The sequence below is a fragment of the Danio aesculapii genome, chromosome 10 (assembly GCF_903798145.1).
Source record: "Danio aesculapii chromosome 10, fDanAes4.1, whole genome shotgun sequence".
NCBI classification, from domain to species: Eukaryota; Metazoa; Chordata; class Actinopteri; order Cypriniformes; family Danionidae; genus Danio; species Danio aesculapii.
This window is the reverse complement of record NC_079444.1, coordinates 33,336,529-33,355,311: the sequence shown is the minus strand read 5'-3', so window position 1 is coordinate 33,355,311 and position 18,783 is coordinate 33,336,529. Positions and strand designations below refer to the sequence as shown.

The following is an 18,783-nucleotide window of genomic DNA, read 5'->3' as shown; positions in this document are numbered from 1 at the left end:
TTATCAAAAATACAATAAGAACAGTCATACTGTTATATATAATCTTAATCTATATTAAAGTTCAAAATGTAAAAATATAGTAAAATCTTAATATTGTATAATACTTTTTCATTTTAAATTGTTCTAGTAATTTTTTACATTTAATTTATTGTGTGATGGTGTGGCTTGGCAGTTTTTACACAAGCCTTTTGCGTTGCATGATCCATCTGAAACCATTTTGATATAACGGTTTGTTGCTCAAGAAATATTTTAAAGCTGCTCAATATTTTGATGGACTTTTTTCTCTGATCAATTGCACACAAGGCATTTGAAATTTAAAATCTTAATCTTTGTAACATTATAGTTGTCTTTAATTTCACTTTGATCAATTTAATTAATTATTTAATTAATTAATTTATAGTTAATAAAAAGGATACATTTCTCTTTATTGTGCCTCTACACTACCTGTTCCTGTGGAGGGGAGCGGAATTCGCGAGTCTTGCGGGCCGTTTCTGCTGCACTCATTGTGAAAGCCTGCATGAGCTCATTATATCGCTGTCTCTGATTAGTCTGTACTTGGTTAACAAACTTGTCAGAGAAAGCGATGATGGCTTCCACTCTGTGACGCAGCTCACAGTCACAGAAATATTGCAGGAGAGTACACATCTAAGGATAAGAAAGACAGAAAAGGGGTTAAAAAAACTGGACAAATACTAGAGATGCACTGATCGACTAGACATTAGACAGTGTTTGTTTGGGGAATGGCAAAGCACCCATAGAAAAACAGAACTTTAACAATTTGAACAAATATTAACCTTCAATTATTTCCCACCTCTGGTTCCATGACTTTTCAACATTAAATGAAAAGAGTGTAAGCATAAGACTTTGAGTTTTCATAATAGAGGATATTACTTGACGTTTTACATGTTTTAAAAAAAAATTTGAGCAGGATATTTGTGCAGAAAATATTGATCTAATACTAGAGTACAAATGTATTCTTATAATTAGGTTATATTAAAGTTTCTCTAAGATAAACTTACTGCCTTCAGAAAAGTAAATATAATATTTTCTCAGATTCAGATTCTGAAATAGCACTCTACACACCAAGGAAGCACTGTTATTCCAGATTTTTATTCAGCCTGTCTACCATTTTGATTTTATACATGTTTAAGGTTTTATATAAGCTTATGAATTTTAAAAGCATAAATTCACAAATCATTGTTTTTTCTTTGCATTTTGAAATGATAAAATCTAAAGGAAACACTCCACTTCTGGGTCTGGACCAAGGGGCAACCTCCCGCTCTCCCTCGGGAAGCCAATATGGAAGTAACTAAAACTGCAATTCATCGACTCGCCTTGGGGGGCTGGCTCCAGGAAGTCCAGGTCATTTATGACTGCAATGGGAAATTGGCCATTTTTACAGCTGATAAAAACATGCTTACAGCCTGGTACAAATGATGGCTTCGGTGCATATAGCCATGATTAACCTTCATGACAACTGTGAGGGGGTTGAATTTTTTTTATAACTCATCTAAGTCTATGGTCTGGACGAGCACTTTTAGCTTAGATCATTTGATCAGATCAGACCATTAGCATCTCACTTATAAAAACAATTCTGTAGTGTTTTGATCATTTTCCTAATCAAAGCTTGACTCTTCTGTAGTTACATTGTGTACTGGGACTGACGAAAACTGAAAAGTTGCTAATGGAATGTATTACACCAGATTGAGCTCCTAGCCTTATCAGCCTAGTAAATAGCAACATATTTCATCAGTCTTGGTACACAATGTATCTACAGAAGAGTGAAGCTCTGAATAGGAAAAATGATCAAAACTCTTCAATCATATTTTGAGCCAGATGCTAATGGTCTAATCCGATTCAATGATCTATGCTAAACTAAGCTAAAAGTACTCCTGGTAGCTGACTGTATTTAAAAAATGGTAAAACTCAACTATTTCACTTTTGAGGACTTGTAGAACGCACCTATTACCAAAAAAGTTGGTGTGTCTACCATTTTGGTTTTATACATGTAAGGTTTTATAAAGCATAAATTCACAAAGCTAAAGTCAAGTCATACGTTTTGAAATGATATAATCTAAAAGAAACACTCCACTCTTTTGGAAATAGGCTCATTTTACATTTTTGAATTCATTAAGCTGCTTTCCGGGTCTGGAAGCATAAATAATTGAAGCATACAGTAGATCATTGAATCAGATTAGAACTTTATCATCTTGAACAAAAAAATCAAGAGTTTTTATAGTTTTCCTATTTGATAGGCTTGAGTCTTCTGTAGTTACGTTGTGTACTAAAACTGACAAAAATTGAAAAGTTGCTAATGGAAAGTATTACGCCAGATTGAGGTCTAGCCTAATCAGCCTAGTAAATAGCAACTTTTCATATTTCATCAATCTAGGGTACACAATATAACTACAGAAGAGTCAAGCTTTGAATGGGAAAATTATCCAAAACTGTAAAGAAAATTTTGTGATCAGGTTGCTAATGGTCTAATCTTATTCAATGATCTACTGTATGCTAAGCTAAGCTAAAAGTGCTGACTGGATTACAAAATGGTAAAACTGTTTAACTTTAGAGGACTTGTAGAAAGCACCTATTTCCAAAAAATGGGGAGTGTTCCTTCAATAAGAATCAACAATGAAATTTAAAAGAAAAATCAGAAATCGAATTCAGTCGATTTGCTTGTAAAAAAAAAAAAAATATATATATATATATATATATATATATATATATATATATATATATATATATATATATATATATATATATATATATATATATATATACAGTATATATATCAAAATCAAGCTTGGTGCATCATTAAGAAATCCTAACATGGTGTCAGCAGTACTTCACCTGGAGTTTAACAGACTCTGGAAGCTTCATGTGCAGCAGTCCTTCTCCAACATCCTCCTCCTCCTTCACTTCAGCTTCTGCTGCACCCATTTCCTTCTCAGCTTCTCCATCTGTAGTTTTCTCTCTGTCTGTTTTTTCGGCAGCATGTTCATCCTCTTCTTTTTTCACCTCCTCTTCATACTCCTCATCTTCCTCCTCCTCCTCTTCCTCAAGCTCTTCTTCCTCTCCCATTCCTTCATCTGGCAGCTCTCCATCATTTCCATCGTCTGCTGGTTCCTCTTGCTCTTTTACCTCCGCTCCTTCCTCTTTGCAGACCAGCTGCTGTTCAGGATCTCCAGTTTCCTCAACTGGAGTCTCGCCGTCACTGCTGAAGACGGAGGGTTCAATCAGCTTCAGGATGTGCTTGACGTCGTCGTCATCAAACACACCCATAATGAGAAGGGTACTAATGAGCTTCAGGATGGGTACAAAGTGGTACTCAACGCTGCCCCCTACGGGATCCCGTATGGCCTGGCCACCATCCTGCACAGCTTCTGTAAGCATGCTGAGGGCATGATCTTTAAGCATCTACAGCACAGAAAAAGAGAATCACAACAGTGAAAATACACAATTTAAGTGTTATTTTAGTAAATTTTATTATTATTGATATTAGTTCTAATATTTTTTTATTTAAAATGTAAACATTTTTGTGATTATTCAAACGTAAACCTTTTTATCAGTCAATATTTTTATATTTACAGTTTTTTATTTTATAAATTTCTAATTTAAAATGTATTTTATGTAGATTACAGGTAGTTATATAAAAATATGTATTATTAATTATTAAACGAATAATCAATTATAATAAAATAATTATTTAAAATGCATTTTTGTTGTTAAATTTATTATTTTCACTGCTGAATTTCTTTTTATAAAATTTTTTTGTTTTGTTTTGTTTTTCTCTACTCAGTGCACTTGGACAGTATCTCTTACCAGTTTATTATATTTAAATATTGAAAACAAATGTTTCTTATTGTATTTGACCTTTGTTACAGAGTGTCTCAACTGTTTTATTTTTACAAATCTATTTTTCTTGCATATTAAAACCAATAAACAATATTTAAAAAATCTATATATTTTAAGAGCAATACTTGAAAATCACTGGTTATTAATAATAAATACTTTACTATTTATTTTATTTTTTATTAACAATTTATGTTTTTACTGTAGTTTTTGTTTTAGCTTTACAGTTTTAACCAAAGACAACATGAAATCAAAATTATCCATTTTATTTGCTTATTGTAGTGTTGTTTTATAAATTATTTATCAGTGCACATTCATATTCACTTTTTCATTTACTTTCAAATTCAAGTGCCCTTATAATCTTTACAGAAGAAACCTTTAACTAAAATTAAAGCCAAAACAGCAAATAGAAAAAAAGTCTAATAGAAAAAAATATAAGAATACCATTAGAACAAAGCAAGCATCAAGTCTCACCCTATATATTGTAAGAAAATAGAATAAAATTTTTTTTTTCATTTCTCATTAAAGTTATCCTTTATTCTTTATTAGAAATATGTTATGTGTGCTTTGCATAAAGATATATTAAATCATTTGCATGAATCATTCTTTACTCTTTATTGGAAATATTTTGTATGCCTTGCCAAGTGATATGTTAACCGAAACTCTCCTTTGAGTGAGATGTGTTTTGCAAACTAATGAAGCATTTTGCAGAAGGAGCTATGTTGGACAAAAAGAAAATAACCATATATGAAAACATATTGGGGCCTATGGAGGTCTCAAAGCATGTGCATTTAACTGGTTCGGTTCTTCTATGCAGAAAAGGGCAACAACAGACGGTGCAGAAAAGCTGACAGGGAGACAACCCGCCTTCTTCTTCTGTGATTATAAAATGGGTCTTTAGTCCCAAGAAACCACATGCAGAGCACCTGATGTGTTCCCTTGGGTAGCAATGTATAACCTATAGAACATATTTGTGCAACCCAGGGCCCAGGGAATTATAGAGCAATATTCCAACTATATATATATATATATTGTCCTCAAGACTAATGTTCACTCAAATAAACGTCAAAATACAACGGGACAACCTATTGCAACTTTCATTTAATGCCTACTACTATGGACCAAATTTTGTGATGATAATAAACAAACAAATCTGCTTTGAAACAATAATTATTGTGAAAAGAGCCATACAAATAGACTTGAATTGACAAATCGAGCATTTTGTATAATATTAGCACAATATTCATTCCATCAACTTCAACTAATCAATCTCAACCTCATTCTTATCACCTACCTGAAGAGGTAACATGGGGCTCAGGGTATAAAGGTCTGCATTAGTGCCCACAAACCCAGTTGGAGCAAAGTGCAGTTTGGGGCGCAGACATGTGGTGAGTCCGACACCAGGTAAAGCATGGGCCTTCTCAGCATCCGAATAAAGGGTGATGCTTCGAGTCTCGTCAGTCATGGGTACAATGAACTCCTTATTGGTCATGAGACGGTTGCGTTTGGCAGACTCCAGGTGCATGGAGATGAGCAGGTCGTAGTAGCCGCTGCGGATCGGTCCGGGAAGGTACGTGTTCTCGATGGCATAAAAGAGCTGTGATTCGTCCACGTGGCTGCAGAGGGCGTGTGCGACACGGTTGTTGCCCAGAGCGCAAACCGAGCCATACAGTTTCAGTGTGTGGTAATGGAACTTCATCAGGTCGGTGCGTTCAGACAGTTCCAGGATGTCGATACACCTGAAGAACCAGACATTTGCTTATGAATGGATTTCAGACTTTATTTCAAAATGTACAGTTGAAGTCAGAATTATTAGGCCCCCTTTTTAATTTTTTTTCTTTTTTAAATATTTGCCAAATTATGTTCAACAGAGCAAGGAAATTTTCACAATATGTTTGATAATATTTTTTCTTCTAGAAAAAGTCTTATTTGTTTTTATTTTGGCTGGAATAAAAGCAGTTTTTAATTTTTTAAAAGCCATTTTAAGGTCAAAATTATATATTATTATAATTTTAGATAGTCTCAGAACAAGCCATCGTTATACAATAACTTGTCTAATTACCCTAACCTGCCTAGTTAACCTGATTAACCTAGTTAAGCCTTTAAATGTCACTTTAAACTGTATAGAAATGTCTAGAAAAATATCTAGTAAAGTATTATTTACTGTCATCATGGAAAAGATAAAATAAATCAGTTATTAGAAATGAGTTATAACTATTATGTTTAGGGTTAGGGTTAAACAGAAATTGGGGGAAAAAATAAACAGGGGCTAATATTTCTGACCTCAACTGTATATTATTCGCTTAGTTAAAAATGTCTCCTTTAAAGGGATCATGAACTCACTTTACTTTTAAGTTTGTACTATGCTCTGAGGACCCTTTATTCATTTACATAAAGAACTTTATGATTTAAAGGTAGTTTTTCATTCATTTTCTTAACATAAATATATTACAAAATATCACACATAAAATAAGATTACATTAAAATAAGACACATTAAAAAAGACACATCTTTTCAGACAAGAAGTTCACAAGAATTAACAATATGGTTTGGCTGTTTTTTGGCTGTTGTAAAATTTCTGTGGTATTTCTACAGCTGACAATCTGTTTTGATATGCATGTTATCTTTTTACTGTAAAACACTTTGTGACATTTTGTCTGTAAAAGGTGCTCTGTAAATAAATTTTACTTACTAATCCTAATAATGTAGGTGATTTACTTACTAATCATTTCAGATTGTAGACTTAGAACTAAATTTCCTCTTGCGTGACAGTTTTGCATATTTAAATATTTTCAGCTCTTCTTCTAAGATTAATTCCCAAAGTTTGGAACGTCAGCTGTGTGTCATTGATTTAAACTTCTACAAGTCTGATTTACAGTCTATGTGTCATAGGTGGGCGCTTCTGTAATTTAGCTTAGACCTGAATGAATACTAAGTGGATATCAAAGATTGTAACCACATGATAAAGCTATATTAACCATGTAATAAAGTCTGGTGTGACTTTACTGTCAGGTTCAGTACAGAGAGCACAGCATTTTAGTTTCAATCCTTATGAAAATCCGGTGTGAAATTTTGGCTTTTTGTAAACAAAATACTCACTGACCAGTCTGGAACTTTTCATCCCCTCACGTTGTGTTAAGAAGGAAGGCAATGCAAAAAGTGTGTTTTTCCACAACTTGGCACTGGAAGTTTTTTATTGTTTGGTTTCTTTTGTTATTTACATACATTATTGTAAATCAGTGGGTGGAGATAAAAAGACTGTAATGTAAAAGTATATGCTGATCTTCTGCAGAGACTTAATAAAGTGGCACATTCCACAACGTGTCATTTTGGCAGATTAGCATCAATATAATATGTTTTTAGAAAGTTTTGAGGTATTTATTTGATTTTCTTATAGTCCAATTACCTTAAAAATGTCAAAAGATCAAGACCTTTTTTGAGTTGTCTCTTCACGACAGTGTTGAAAGGTAGATATAGAGGGTGATAATTTCATATACATGTATTACCTGTTCTCTTCAGGAATATGTAGTGCCATCATAACGAGTGGTTCCATGCATTGCACTTTCCAGCCCTGTCTCTCACTCACGCGGCCAGTTTCAGGCGACAAAAAGTGATTGGGCATCCGGCTCCATATGACAGGAGTCAGCATCTGAAGATCCAACCTGGGAGGACATTGAGGGACCGGGTTCTTACAGTCACTGCGAAACATGGCTGCTGAGATGGGCATAATGTTCTGGATAAAGAAAGGAATTTCACATGAAGATAATAGAAATTGTTATACAATATTGTTAAAAAAAATAATAATTTTTAAAAATCGGCAATTTATCTCTGTGATAGTGACCTTCAGTTTGCCAAGTTCCACTTGTATCATGTTCTGGCTTGAGGGCAAACAAAACACAGCAGGAAAAAGCTTAGTGTTGGGTTCCACCTGAAAAACAGTTTAATGTCACATTTAATGTATGTAAGATTATGCTTTTTCTTTTAGAAAATGAAATGTCAAAAAATGCATTCCTTCTGTTTCAAACACCATTTCAACTGTGGAAACTATGGTCATTAAATCAGCTTTTAGTGCTATTGCACCCAAACTCTGGAACTCTCTACCACGCTGTTACGTTTCACGTATGTTTTGGTTGTTCTGTTTTGCATGCTCTTCTCTTTTTTTTCCGCTGTGTGTCATGTGCTGGTTCTAGGTGCGAAACCAATGGTCCAAGGAGCTGTCAATCAACATCGACACGCCAATCAGAACCGGGTCCGCTCCGTATAAAAGCAGTGCGCTTGCGCTGTTCTTGAGGAGCGCTTGGCTCACAGCCAGTCTCCTCACTTGTGTCGGCCAGCCTGTTCATCTGTGTTTTGCTTACGATTTACTGTGTTCTAGTTTTCTCTTTATTAAGAGACTGCTTTATTAGATATGCTTGTGCAGCTCAGTTTATTATCTAGGGAGAAGTTGAACGATCTTTGTGAGAATTGGATTATATGAGATTTTGTTTTGCTAATGGCTAACAGTGTGTACTTTACGAGAACTCTAGTAATGTGAGCAGTTTAGAATATTTATTTGTTAGTTAGTTTAAGGAGGCGTTGCCACATGTGTAATTTTGTTTTGAGGTTATGAAGTTTAGTTAAGCTACGTGCTGAAGATTACGGTTTTGTTTCTGCATTTTTCTTTGGTTAGTCAGTTTAGTCGGTTGGGGTTTAGTTAGATCGTTTTGTTATATTTATTTCTTTGTTTGGCAACACTCCTATTTTCTTTAATTCGATTATTTAACATTACATTTATAATGCATTCTCTATTCATTGTCTGACACTCACTGAATATTAAATACTTAATTTGTTTCACTTAATAAGTGGTCGTTGTATTCTCTTTCATCCAGCATCAGTAGACTCACTGATTGTTACGTTTCATCCTCTTTAATATCTTAACAACTTAAACACGTAACACTCTATTCTGTTAATAATATCTCAGAATTCAAATCTTTACTCACTTATTTTCTGAACACTTCACTTCTTACCTGACAAACTGACCACTTTATTTGATCCACCTGCACTCTGCTCATTTGTCTCTTAGGTCTTGTTTTTGTATTTCCAGTTTGTTATATTTGACTTCCTGTATGTTTGTGTATCTAATGCTGTCTACATTTATCTGCTTGTATTATCTCTTTTTGTAGCATTCTTTGTAAAGTGTCCTTGAGCTCTGGAAAGGCGCTATATAAATAAAATATATTATTATTATTATTATTATCATCATCAGTAGAGAATGTATGAATAGCAGTTAAGCAATACAACTAATGCTAGTAGTCTACGCCATGTGATACTGAAAACTTTATCTCCGTTAATCTCACCTGATAGAAAGTATTGATCTCTTTCCCATTGGCTGTAAAGGTCATTAGTCCTGTGTCCAAGTCCACCAAACAACCAATCACAAAGTCCTCCTGACTGATCCGTGTTTGCTGTGAGCTGCTAAACTCTCCTCCCCAAACCATGTAACAATTACTGCGTTTGACACTGAGGAAAGTAAAGGAGAGACACAAGCTGTGCTGGGACATATAAAGTGACTTCCAATATGATTTATTTCAGGTTATATAATGGCTTAGGTGTAAACATACAGTTGAAGTCAGAATTATTAGCCTCCCTTTGATTTTTTTCCCGAATGATGTTTAACAGAGCAAGGAAATTTTCACAGTATGTCTGATAATATTTTTCCTTCTGGAGAAAGTCTTATATGTTTTATTTCAGCTAGCATAAAAGCTGTTTTTAATAAAAAAACAAAAAAAACAAAAACATTTTAAGGTCAAAATTATTAGCCCCTTTAAGCTATTTTTTTTCGATAGTCTACAGAACAAACCATCATTATACAATAACTTGCCTAATACCCTAACCTGCCTAGTTAACCTAATTAACCTAGTTAAGCCTTTAAATGTCGCTTTAAGCTGTATTGACCTTATTCTTCGATGCGGAAGTGCGATCGTATTTGCGATTGTTTTAGAACTTCCGACTCAGCTGCCTATAGGAGAAATGACTAGGAATAATAAACGGCACAAAACGGTCAAACTACTTGCTCTACACGCAGGTGTTTTCATGACTATACAGACAAAGTAGAATTATATAACAAGAAAACATCAGTTTGCAACATCAAGCAGCAAACCGAGCTGTTTTTAATGTCTAAAAATGAATGGAAGTGAATGAGACCGGAAGTCTCGAGGCAAAAAGACTCCAATGGCATAAGGTGAATAGAAGCATCTTGAAAAATATCTAGTAAAATATTCTGTACTGTCATCATGGAAAAGATAAAATAAATGTATGTTACTTCAAAAAATTATTATGTTTAGAAATGTGTTGAAAAAAATCTCTGTTTCTCTACGTTAAACAGAAATTGGGAAAAAAATAAACAGGGGGTCTAATAATTCAGGGGGGCTAATAATTCTGATTTCAACTGTATGTGTTATTATGAATCTGATGAATCTTATTATGAATTATGATCTTACCTGTCATGAATGTTGCCTTTATCGTCCCCAACTGTAACAGTTACGTTTCGGACTTTACAAAGATCAAAGTGAAGGTCGTACAGGTGGTAATCAGGAGTGACCCAGCCTACCCATACTCCACTGGGCTCCTGTCCGGCAAACACCCGCACTGAATAATAATACTGGTGGGATGAAAAGAAGAATTTCATTTAGACATAACAAACACTATCATAAACTGAAGTCACAGATTAAAGATTTCTTTCTGACTTCAATGATCAATTTAAATGAAATGTCTTATTTTTAAAATACAGTACATCAATTGTAGCTTTCATTAAAAATATTAGTAGCAGATGTTATGGTTAAACTAACTGGCAATGCATCAATGTTACCCAGAACACCAAACAATATAGGTAATCCAACCCCATAATAATTTAATTTCTTAAGTGTGAACATGCTCTACAAAAGACCTGAATATTGCTCTTATTTCCTTTGTTTCTGCAGAACATTTAAACGTGAAAAATAGCCAAAAACTGGTATTATAGCCACTACGAGTTGACTGAAAGTCTAAACTGTATAATAATTCTTTCTTATAATAATTTCTTTCATGCAGTAGTGATGCGCGGGTCGGGTTGGGTAAAGAAATCACTTTATTTGCAGGGTCGGTCATTAAAAACAAAATAAAAGAGCCAATTTAATAGCCTATATTATTATTTAGCAATATCTATTTTCATATTTTAATAAGTTCTTTGATAAGGTTACAATATGAAGGCCTAATACATAGCAAAGTAGCCAAGCAGCTTCCATTGCCAGCCACAAAAACAGAAATAAAAGTGAAGGTGTGGGAGAAACTGAGGTCAGAAATTTACATCATTAAAAGAAAAAATAAACGCTGCTAAATCTAATGTTTGGAACCGGTTTTCTGAAATAGTTGCAACATGAGACAACAGCAATAGCGGCTGCATGTGCAACTCGTGTGAAAAAATATAGACCATTTTGAGGGACGTAAACAATAACAATGATCCTAATGTTTTTCCTGTTTTTATTTTAAATTTCAACAGCTTCCGAGAATCTAAAAAGAGCCACATAAAGATAAATAATGTTATGATAGCTGTTTTAACATTAAGTTATGATTGAATTGCCTCGTGTTATAGTTATAAAATAGTTTGATAACAAGCAGGAAATGTTCATGACCACATTGAAATGGTCTATACAAACACGAAAGGCACAAAACGAGCACTTTCTTGTTGTTTCCAGCTTAAAGGGCGATGTTTCCAAGCACTTTCAGGATTAAATAAAGGCTGTTTTAATTTGCATTACACTGCCTATATGTCTGTTCACAAGGCAGGTTGTAAAAATACATACAGTGGTGCAGAGCGGGTCAAATAATTTCATAAAAGCAGGACCCACGGGTTGGAAAAAAACCCAAACCATGCATCACTATCACCCAGTCCATGATAAATAGATCTTTTAAGATGAAATTCTGCAAGTGATACAAGATTTCATCCATACGGTTGTTGTGTTTGAGATAATTTCAACATCGTCTCGATCATCTGGGACAACATCCTCCATCAGACGAGGCATTGTTGGAACCACTGGCGGTGGGGTGATAAAAGCTGCCTTCTTTGCTTTGGAAAAAAACCTGGAAAGGCAGAGAAATATAGCCATTTCAGAATCAGAAGTCAAAATTACAGATCAAAAAAAATCTTGCATCTATCTTCTCGCACCCTCTCTTTTTGCTCTTCTCTGTGGTGGTGTCCTTCTCATTCTCAGTCTCTTTGCTTCCAGGAAGCTCTTTCGGGACGGAGGGCTCTTTTTCTTTCTCATCTTGCTCCTTACGAGTGGCTGACTTCTTCAGGAGCTCGAATTCAGATTCGGGATCCACCTCAAGAGTCTCATCCTCAGGGATAGTGAGGGTTCGTGTGAGGGGTGAAGCTCCCACTGGCACCTTGAATGTTTCGTGGAATTCGATCGGCATACTGAGTCTGAAGAACAAAAGGTCTGTGTTGGCATTCTGAGATCCGAATGTCCTGTGAGTCAGTTTCAGACAGGGAGCGCTGTCCACTGTTCCATCCACACGGGACACCTATTGAAGAAAACAAAAATGAAAAGGGCCCGAGACAGATGCAGCATCTCATTTTGCCTTCTTATTCTATGCCCTAGTCTTTTGGTGAAAAAAGTACATTTTTAAGAGAGGTTAGTGGCAAGAAAATTCACATTTAATCAAACTTGGCAGTTGTAAAATGATCAAATGTAGCAACTTTTTGTAATTTTTTTAAATATTTCTAATTAAAAAAACTATTTACTCTACTGTTATAACCGGCTCAAAATTATAATAATTTAAGAGAGGCGATGCGGACCAGGTAAATTGAAAAGAGAAATTATTTGGATTTGGATGTTGGACTCTTTATAGGCACCACATAATGGGTCTCAGGTTAGATGACCCACCCACAAATCAGCAACCATGCAGGCTTTCAAAATCACCAAAAAGAACCACAACAAACAGGTCCCACACAGGACCTAACAGTACTTACGTAGATTTTTCTGGTATCAGTACTTTACTCCACTACTTATTTTCTTACAACTTTTTACTTTTACTCCTTACATTTTTACACAGATATCCGTATATTTTTAAATCTGTTTTTAAACAAGGCAACTTTTTATGTTGATGGACAATATTGTAGAGTGTTGTTGCTTGACTACTTTGCAGCTGCAATAACATTTGCACAAAAAAGTGAGAAATATAAGTTATATTGTATAGATGTATACATGATGTGTGGTGTAGTTACCACCGAGAAACTAAAACAGGTAGTAGTAATGAATACTTTTTACTTAAGTACATATTTTAGGCCATACTTCTTTACTTGAGTATATAAGGCAAGGCAAGTTTATTTATTTAGCACATTTCATAAACAGTGGCTTTACATAAACATAAACAGAAATAAAAGAGACAAGTATAAGAAAATAAAAACAAATAATAAATAAGGTAAAAAAAAAAAAACAGATAAAAACAGATAAAAAATGTGTTATAAGAAGAGAAAAACATAAAAAAAGAGAAAAATAAGACAACACAAGTGTAGTCAGTACTTTTACCAGAGTCGTTTTAAACATGAGTATCTATAACTGATTAAAGGATGTGTGTACTTTTTCCATCTCTGCAAATATCATTACCGTATTTAGATGGAGATTAATTTTTTCTATATTTTTAAACCCTCCCCAGCAAATCCTGACCACACTGCCTATTATAAATATTGACAGTATTAATAATAAAATGATCAAGGATACAAAACAATCTTAATGAAATAAAAATACAGCAAAACCCAATAGTTGAATAGTGAAATAAAATAACAATATTTTAATGAAATAATGAAATGAAATTTCTTTATTAAGTTTTCCAAACAGATATATTTCAATTAATGATTTCAACAAATGATCTTTAATTCTTTTATTTTGGTAAATAAAACACTGGCATGAAAAGGATGAACTAAGGAGGATGAAGGATGAAGAAGATGAATTATTAACATATGCATATTTGGTGCTTTTTTACCTCAATATGCGGATGATCTGTTGGAACGGGCACAAACTGGGGCAAGCTCTTACTGAACCACATTGTAATATCTCTCTTCATGTTGATAGCAAACGGCTCAAAACCTTCCTGCAGTCCACAGATTGTAAAGTACCGCAGGCTGCTCACATTTTGCCCAAGGTTTATACGACCCACCTGGGACATACCCAGACTGCACACAGGGATGAAGCCTGGTGAGCAGAAAACACATATTATTAAATGTCACTGCAACAAATGTCTCATTCTGATTCTTCTTTCTGTCTCCCACCTTCACCGATCTCAATGTCTTTAAATGCCATCTCAGACCCAGAGTCACTGATGAGCATCTCTCCATTCAGAGTAAACATGATGTTCTGCTCTGTCAGGTCTATCATGCAGCCAACCACATCACCAGACTGCCACTGCCGGCCAAACGGCTCATTTCCAATGTGCCAACGCTGAGACTATAAGTTAAAATCAGAAAATGATCCAATTAAAACAGTACTAATTTTTTTTTAACGCAAGATACTGCTGGGGAGTAAAAATAACTAATAATTAATCACCATAGTTCCACAGTTGATTAATTACCTAAATATTTGCAAACACTTTTATTGTAGTAAAAGTTTTTTTGTTTTAAGTTTTATGTTTAAATATTTCAAATGAGGCCATTTTTTTGTAAACATGAGTTGTTTTTATTATTTGTTTCAGTGTAAGTATTATAGATATTATATAAGTTATTTATTTAATATTATAGAAGCTATTACGTTATTTTCTTCCGTTATTAGGATTAGAATCTAAGATTTGGAGATTTTGGGTATCTTTTTTGCAAACAGTCAATACAAAAATAAGTATTTTCACATTTCTTATTGTAGAAAAAACAGTTGTAGGTCTATATGATCACGCAAATTATGTATGAACACATGCTTTTGTAATTTGGGGTGTGCACATGTAGCTGACTTGGAAATGTATTAATTATTAAGTGCAAAAAATAGCAATAAGCAGAAAACAGCCTTTATAAATATGTACTGCATATTATATCTACAGACACAAATTACTAAAATGCAGTAAATACAGTATGTGAATTTCTGATGTTTTCTATACCTTAGACAGAAAAAAGACTTTATGACAAACTAATAAAACCGAAATATGAAAACTGACAGATGCAGTGTCTGACCTTAAAATCATATTGGTGTTGTGATAATAACCACTAATACTTGAAGAGTTCAGATGCAAAAGCTGCTAAACGCCATTTCCGCCAAAAATGAGCTAATGACATCGAGTGAATGCTTTAGGCACGTACTACATGTTCAACAAATAGTTTTGTTTGAAATCATCTAAATCATAGTGTCAGCTTATTCAGAAATAACAGTTTGTTGGCAAAAGCCGCTAAACGCCATTTGCCTTTGAGCCCCTACATCCCGAGAACCAATCAGAAGACGCGAATCGAATCATATGTTTTCAATTTAGCAGCGCATTGATAGCAGGCTTTTATGAAGAGATATATTCCGCTTTCAGTTTCGATTTTAAAAGACGGTGTTTGATAAACTGGATGAGCCTGTCCGACTATCGGAATGGCAGATAAAAACGTCCCTTACCTCAAAACTCTGTGCATTATAAGAAAAAGAAAACATACTGTACAGTCGGAAGTGTAACATGCATTCATAACGTTTGTTTGCGCAGCGGCGCTACTTTAAATGAGTCTGAATTACAATAGCTACATTAAACAGCAACTCTGTTTCACGAAAGACGGAGTTAAGATGCCGTTCTTTAATTCCGCATGGATGCTAAGAGGATAAACAAGAGACGAAAAAGAGACCAAGATCTTAAGTATATTGAGTATGAATCAATGAAAGCTTCTGAGAGACATCCCCTTTTTGCCCAGTAGGCCTACCTTGTGTTTTATTTGCTAATGCAAGCATGTTTTAAAAGATATGTATAAAACTATACATTATTTATATTACTGTATAATTATTAATATAATTATATGTAATTATATAATTATAATTTATAATAGATAATGCACAGATATTGATGTTTCACAATGTTTTTACGGTACATTACTTGAATCTAACCAGCTTGTTTACATTGCTCTACTTACATTAAATCCTAATCTCAAATCTCAGAAATGACAATAAATTGTAAGATTTAATTAATGTCAATTTTAATGTTATTGATTAATGCACATTCATTCATCTTCCTTCTGCTTAGTCCCTAGTTTTTCAGGGGTTACCACAGTGGAATGAACCGCCACTTACTTGACAGATGTATTTTTAATTTCAGGTGGTTTGTGTATGTGTTTTATGTTTGGTAAAATAATTTCTAATTGCATCTTTAGTGATTTTCAACTAATTACAATGTCTTGTCACAATAGGTGGATTTAAAGGGTTTTGCATAAAAAGCACAAGTGGCTTTAGCTGGTTTTGACGCAAAAGAAAATTGACCTTGTTAAAAACCAAAGAATTATCTAAAGTGACATTTATGAAAAAAAGGTATTTTATTTACTAAATAAAAACCTTTTATTACCTATAAAATAAAACTGCTGAACCTAATCAGAGCAGCCTGATAGAAAATACTCATTTACAAGAAAAGAAGTCTGATGGATTTAGAGGGTTTTACATCTGAACTCTTCACTTGTCTACATTCTTATCAATATCTTAAAGACCATAGTGTAATAGGCTAAATCCAACTCATGCATGGTTTCTCAAAACAAGCCATTCATAATACTCATTTATTTAAAAGTGTCAGTACCTTAAAGCCATTAAACACGTAGGCCAGGTCATCTGATCCCAGCTCTCTGTCTGCATGGACGCTTGGTCTTGCCCACCCAACTCTCATCTCTCCCACTGTTACTGCCTCAAACTCAAAGTACCATTTACCCTGCGTCACGGCGTAGGATTTCTCTGCCCTAAACACACGGATCTTATCACTCCGGCCATTGCCACCCCCATGACCACCTGAAATAAATGACCACAGAAGCTTATGTGAGCAACAGTTTATAAATTTACTAAACAAATTAGGCGTGTAATTTGACGGTGGACTCACTGCTCTCCTGGTCAGGTGGTTCAATATTGTAGCCATAGCCAATCAGAGTCCGCACGGCTGCACATACAGTGTCACGATTGGTCTTTTTTGTCTTTTCATCAAGCAGATTGTAAGGCACAAGACGAGGGTTGCGCTTGTTCACAATATCCTAAAAAGTGCAAAATCAGAAGAAGGTCACACAAACCCAACAGAAACTGAAATGAAATATATATTAAATGCAAAATTTTCTGAATATTTTTAGAATAGGAAGTTATTTAATAAAATAGTTGAACGAAAAATATTAAAAAATACAAAAAAAAATTAAGATTACTCACAACAAATTTTTTTACTTTTAATTATTGTTTTTATTTAGTTTCTACTGAAAAAATGGTGTGGCTATACCTGAATGATGCTGTAAGTCCACCCTTGGCGCACACGGTCACGAGCCCAGACATTGTGTCCATTTTCAGCCAGCCTTTCCACAAGTGTGTTCTGATTTGGTGTGAGCTTCACATGGTTGAGATCCAGTGGAGCAGGTTTATATCCATTACATTGCATATACCTACATTAATAATTAAACAAATACTAGGGTAAGTTGAGATCCTTACTTTACTCTTTACTATCATTTTGACATTTATCTACATCATTACAGGTTGTTTATTAGCATACACTACTGTTCAAAATGTTCAAGATTGGCATTTAGCAAATAAAGAGTGTTATATTGGATCTCATTTTAAATTCTAAATCTAAATAGCATTTATACTGTCACTTTTGGTCAATTTAATTCAACCTTGCTGAATAAAAGTATAACATTTCAGGCCCGTAGCCAGCCCAGTGAAAAGGGTGGTTCTTTTTTATCAAAAAGTGGACCTTTTTGCAGTTATTCACTTTATTTTCTATTAAATTATGAGATTTAAATACTGCATTTTAGTGATATTTTAAGCACAATCATAAACACACATCATAAACACACTTTTTTATATACCAAAAAAAAATATTCCTAAAGATTTAGAATAAAGAAATATGAAAAAAAATCATGTCATCATATTTCATTGGGTAAGAAAATAGGAATTCATTAAAATTTTAAATTAAAAACTGTAGTCTATTGTCATTTGTTAAGCAAATAACTAACTAGTTAGCACATTTTACTTTCCTCAGTCAGAATTTGGCTATTTGAATAATAAAAAAACATAATAATAATAATAATAATAATAATAATAATAATAATAATAATAATAAAATAATAATAATAATAAATGTAAAGATTCATGATTTTTTGAAAATGTATGGATAACAATAATAACCAAATTAGTATTCAAATTAATTTGAATACGGGCCACTTTTGGTGCGTCACACTTTTTAGTTGATCATTTTAGTTTCAAGAATAAGATTCAAGATTTAGAATAAAAGTTACTTGTAAAATGTTTTCTATATTTAACAACAATATAGTAGGTCAGTAGCGAAAGATACGTCAGATTCTTATGTTTTCTTGCACAGCTGGATGTTGAACCTATGAAAAATAATTGTTTGCATTGAACAAAACTGATTAGCTGAAGTCACACCGAAGCGACAGCCAACGGAGGATTTCGCTTGGTCTTAAAGCCTTTTTCGATAGGTTATTTTCATTATTTATACTGGCACAGCAGTCAAAAATAGACAGATGAGCTCAAGTACGGGCTCAAATACATATTTTGGCCCTTTGTCAGTGAGGGATGGGTCTTTCGAACCACCCGAAAATATATATACACAAACAATTAAAACTTCATCACATTATTAGTTTTACATGTTCCTGAAAAATTCTGTAATACTGACGTTTTAGGAAGTTTGATCTTCTTCAAGTTCTCCTCTGCTTTTTCATCGCCCATGCCCACATGACACCCTAAAGCCAGAAGAGTCCTACAGAGACGATAC

General features: G+C 33.9%; 1 protein-coding gene across 1 annotated transcript in view; it reads right to left on the bottom strand.

The window, feature by feature from the left end:
• Positions 1-18,783, bottom strand: part of LOC130235992 (ryanodine receptor 1-like) — a 113,935-nt gene that overhangs the window by 70,985 nt on the left and 24,167 nt on the right. Inside the window, 15 exon segments of the mRNA XM_056466523.1 lie at positions 445-645; positions 2,851-3,417; positions 5,147-5,591; positions 7,359-7,585; positions 7,694-7,780; positions 9,189-9,351; positions 10,332-10,492; positions 11,820-11,949; positions 12,035-12,393; positions 13,855-14,063; positions 14,141-14,315; positions 16,600-16,805; positions 16,894-17,041; positions 17,275-17,434; positions 18,685-18,768. Coding sequence (XP_056322498.1) covers positions 445-645; positions 2,851-3,417; positions 5,147-5,591; positions 7,359-7,585; positions 7,694-7,780; positions 9,189-9,351; positions 10,332-10,492; positions 11,820-11,949; positions 12,035-12,393; positions 13,855-14,063; positions 14,141-14,315; positions 16,600-16,805; positions 16,894-17,041; positions 17,275-17,434; positions 18,685-18,768 — 3,322 coding nt within the window.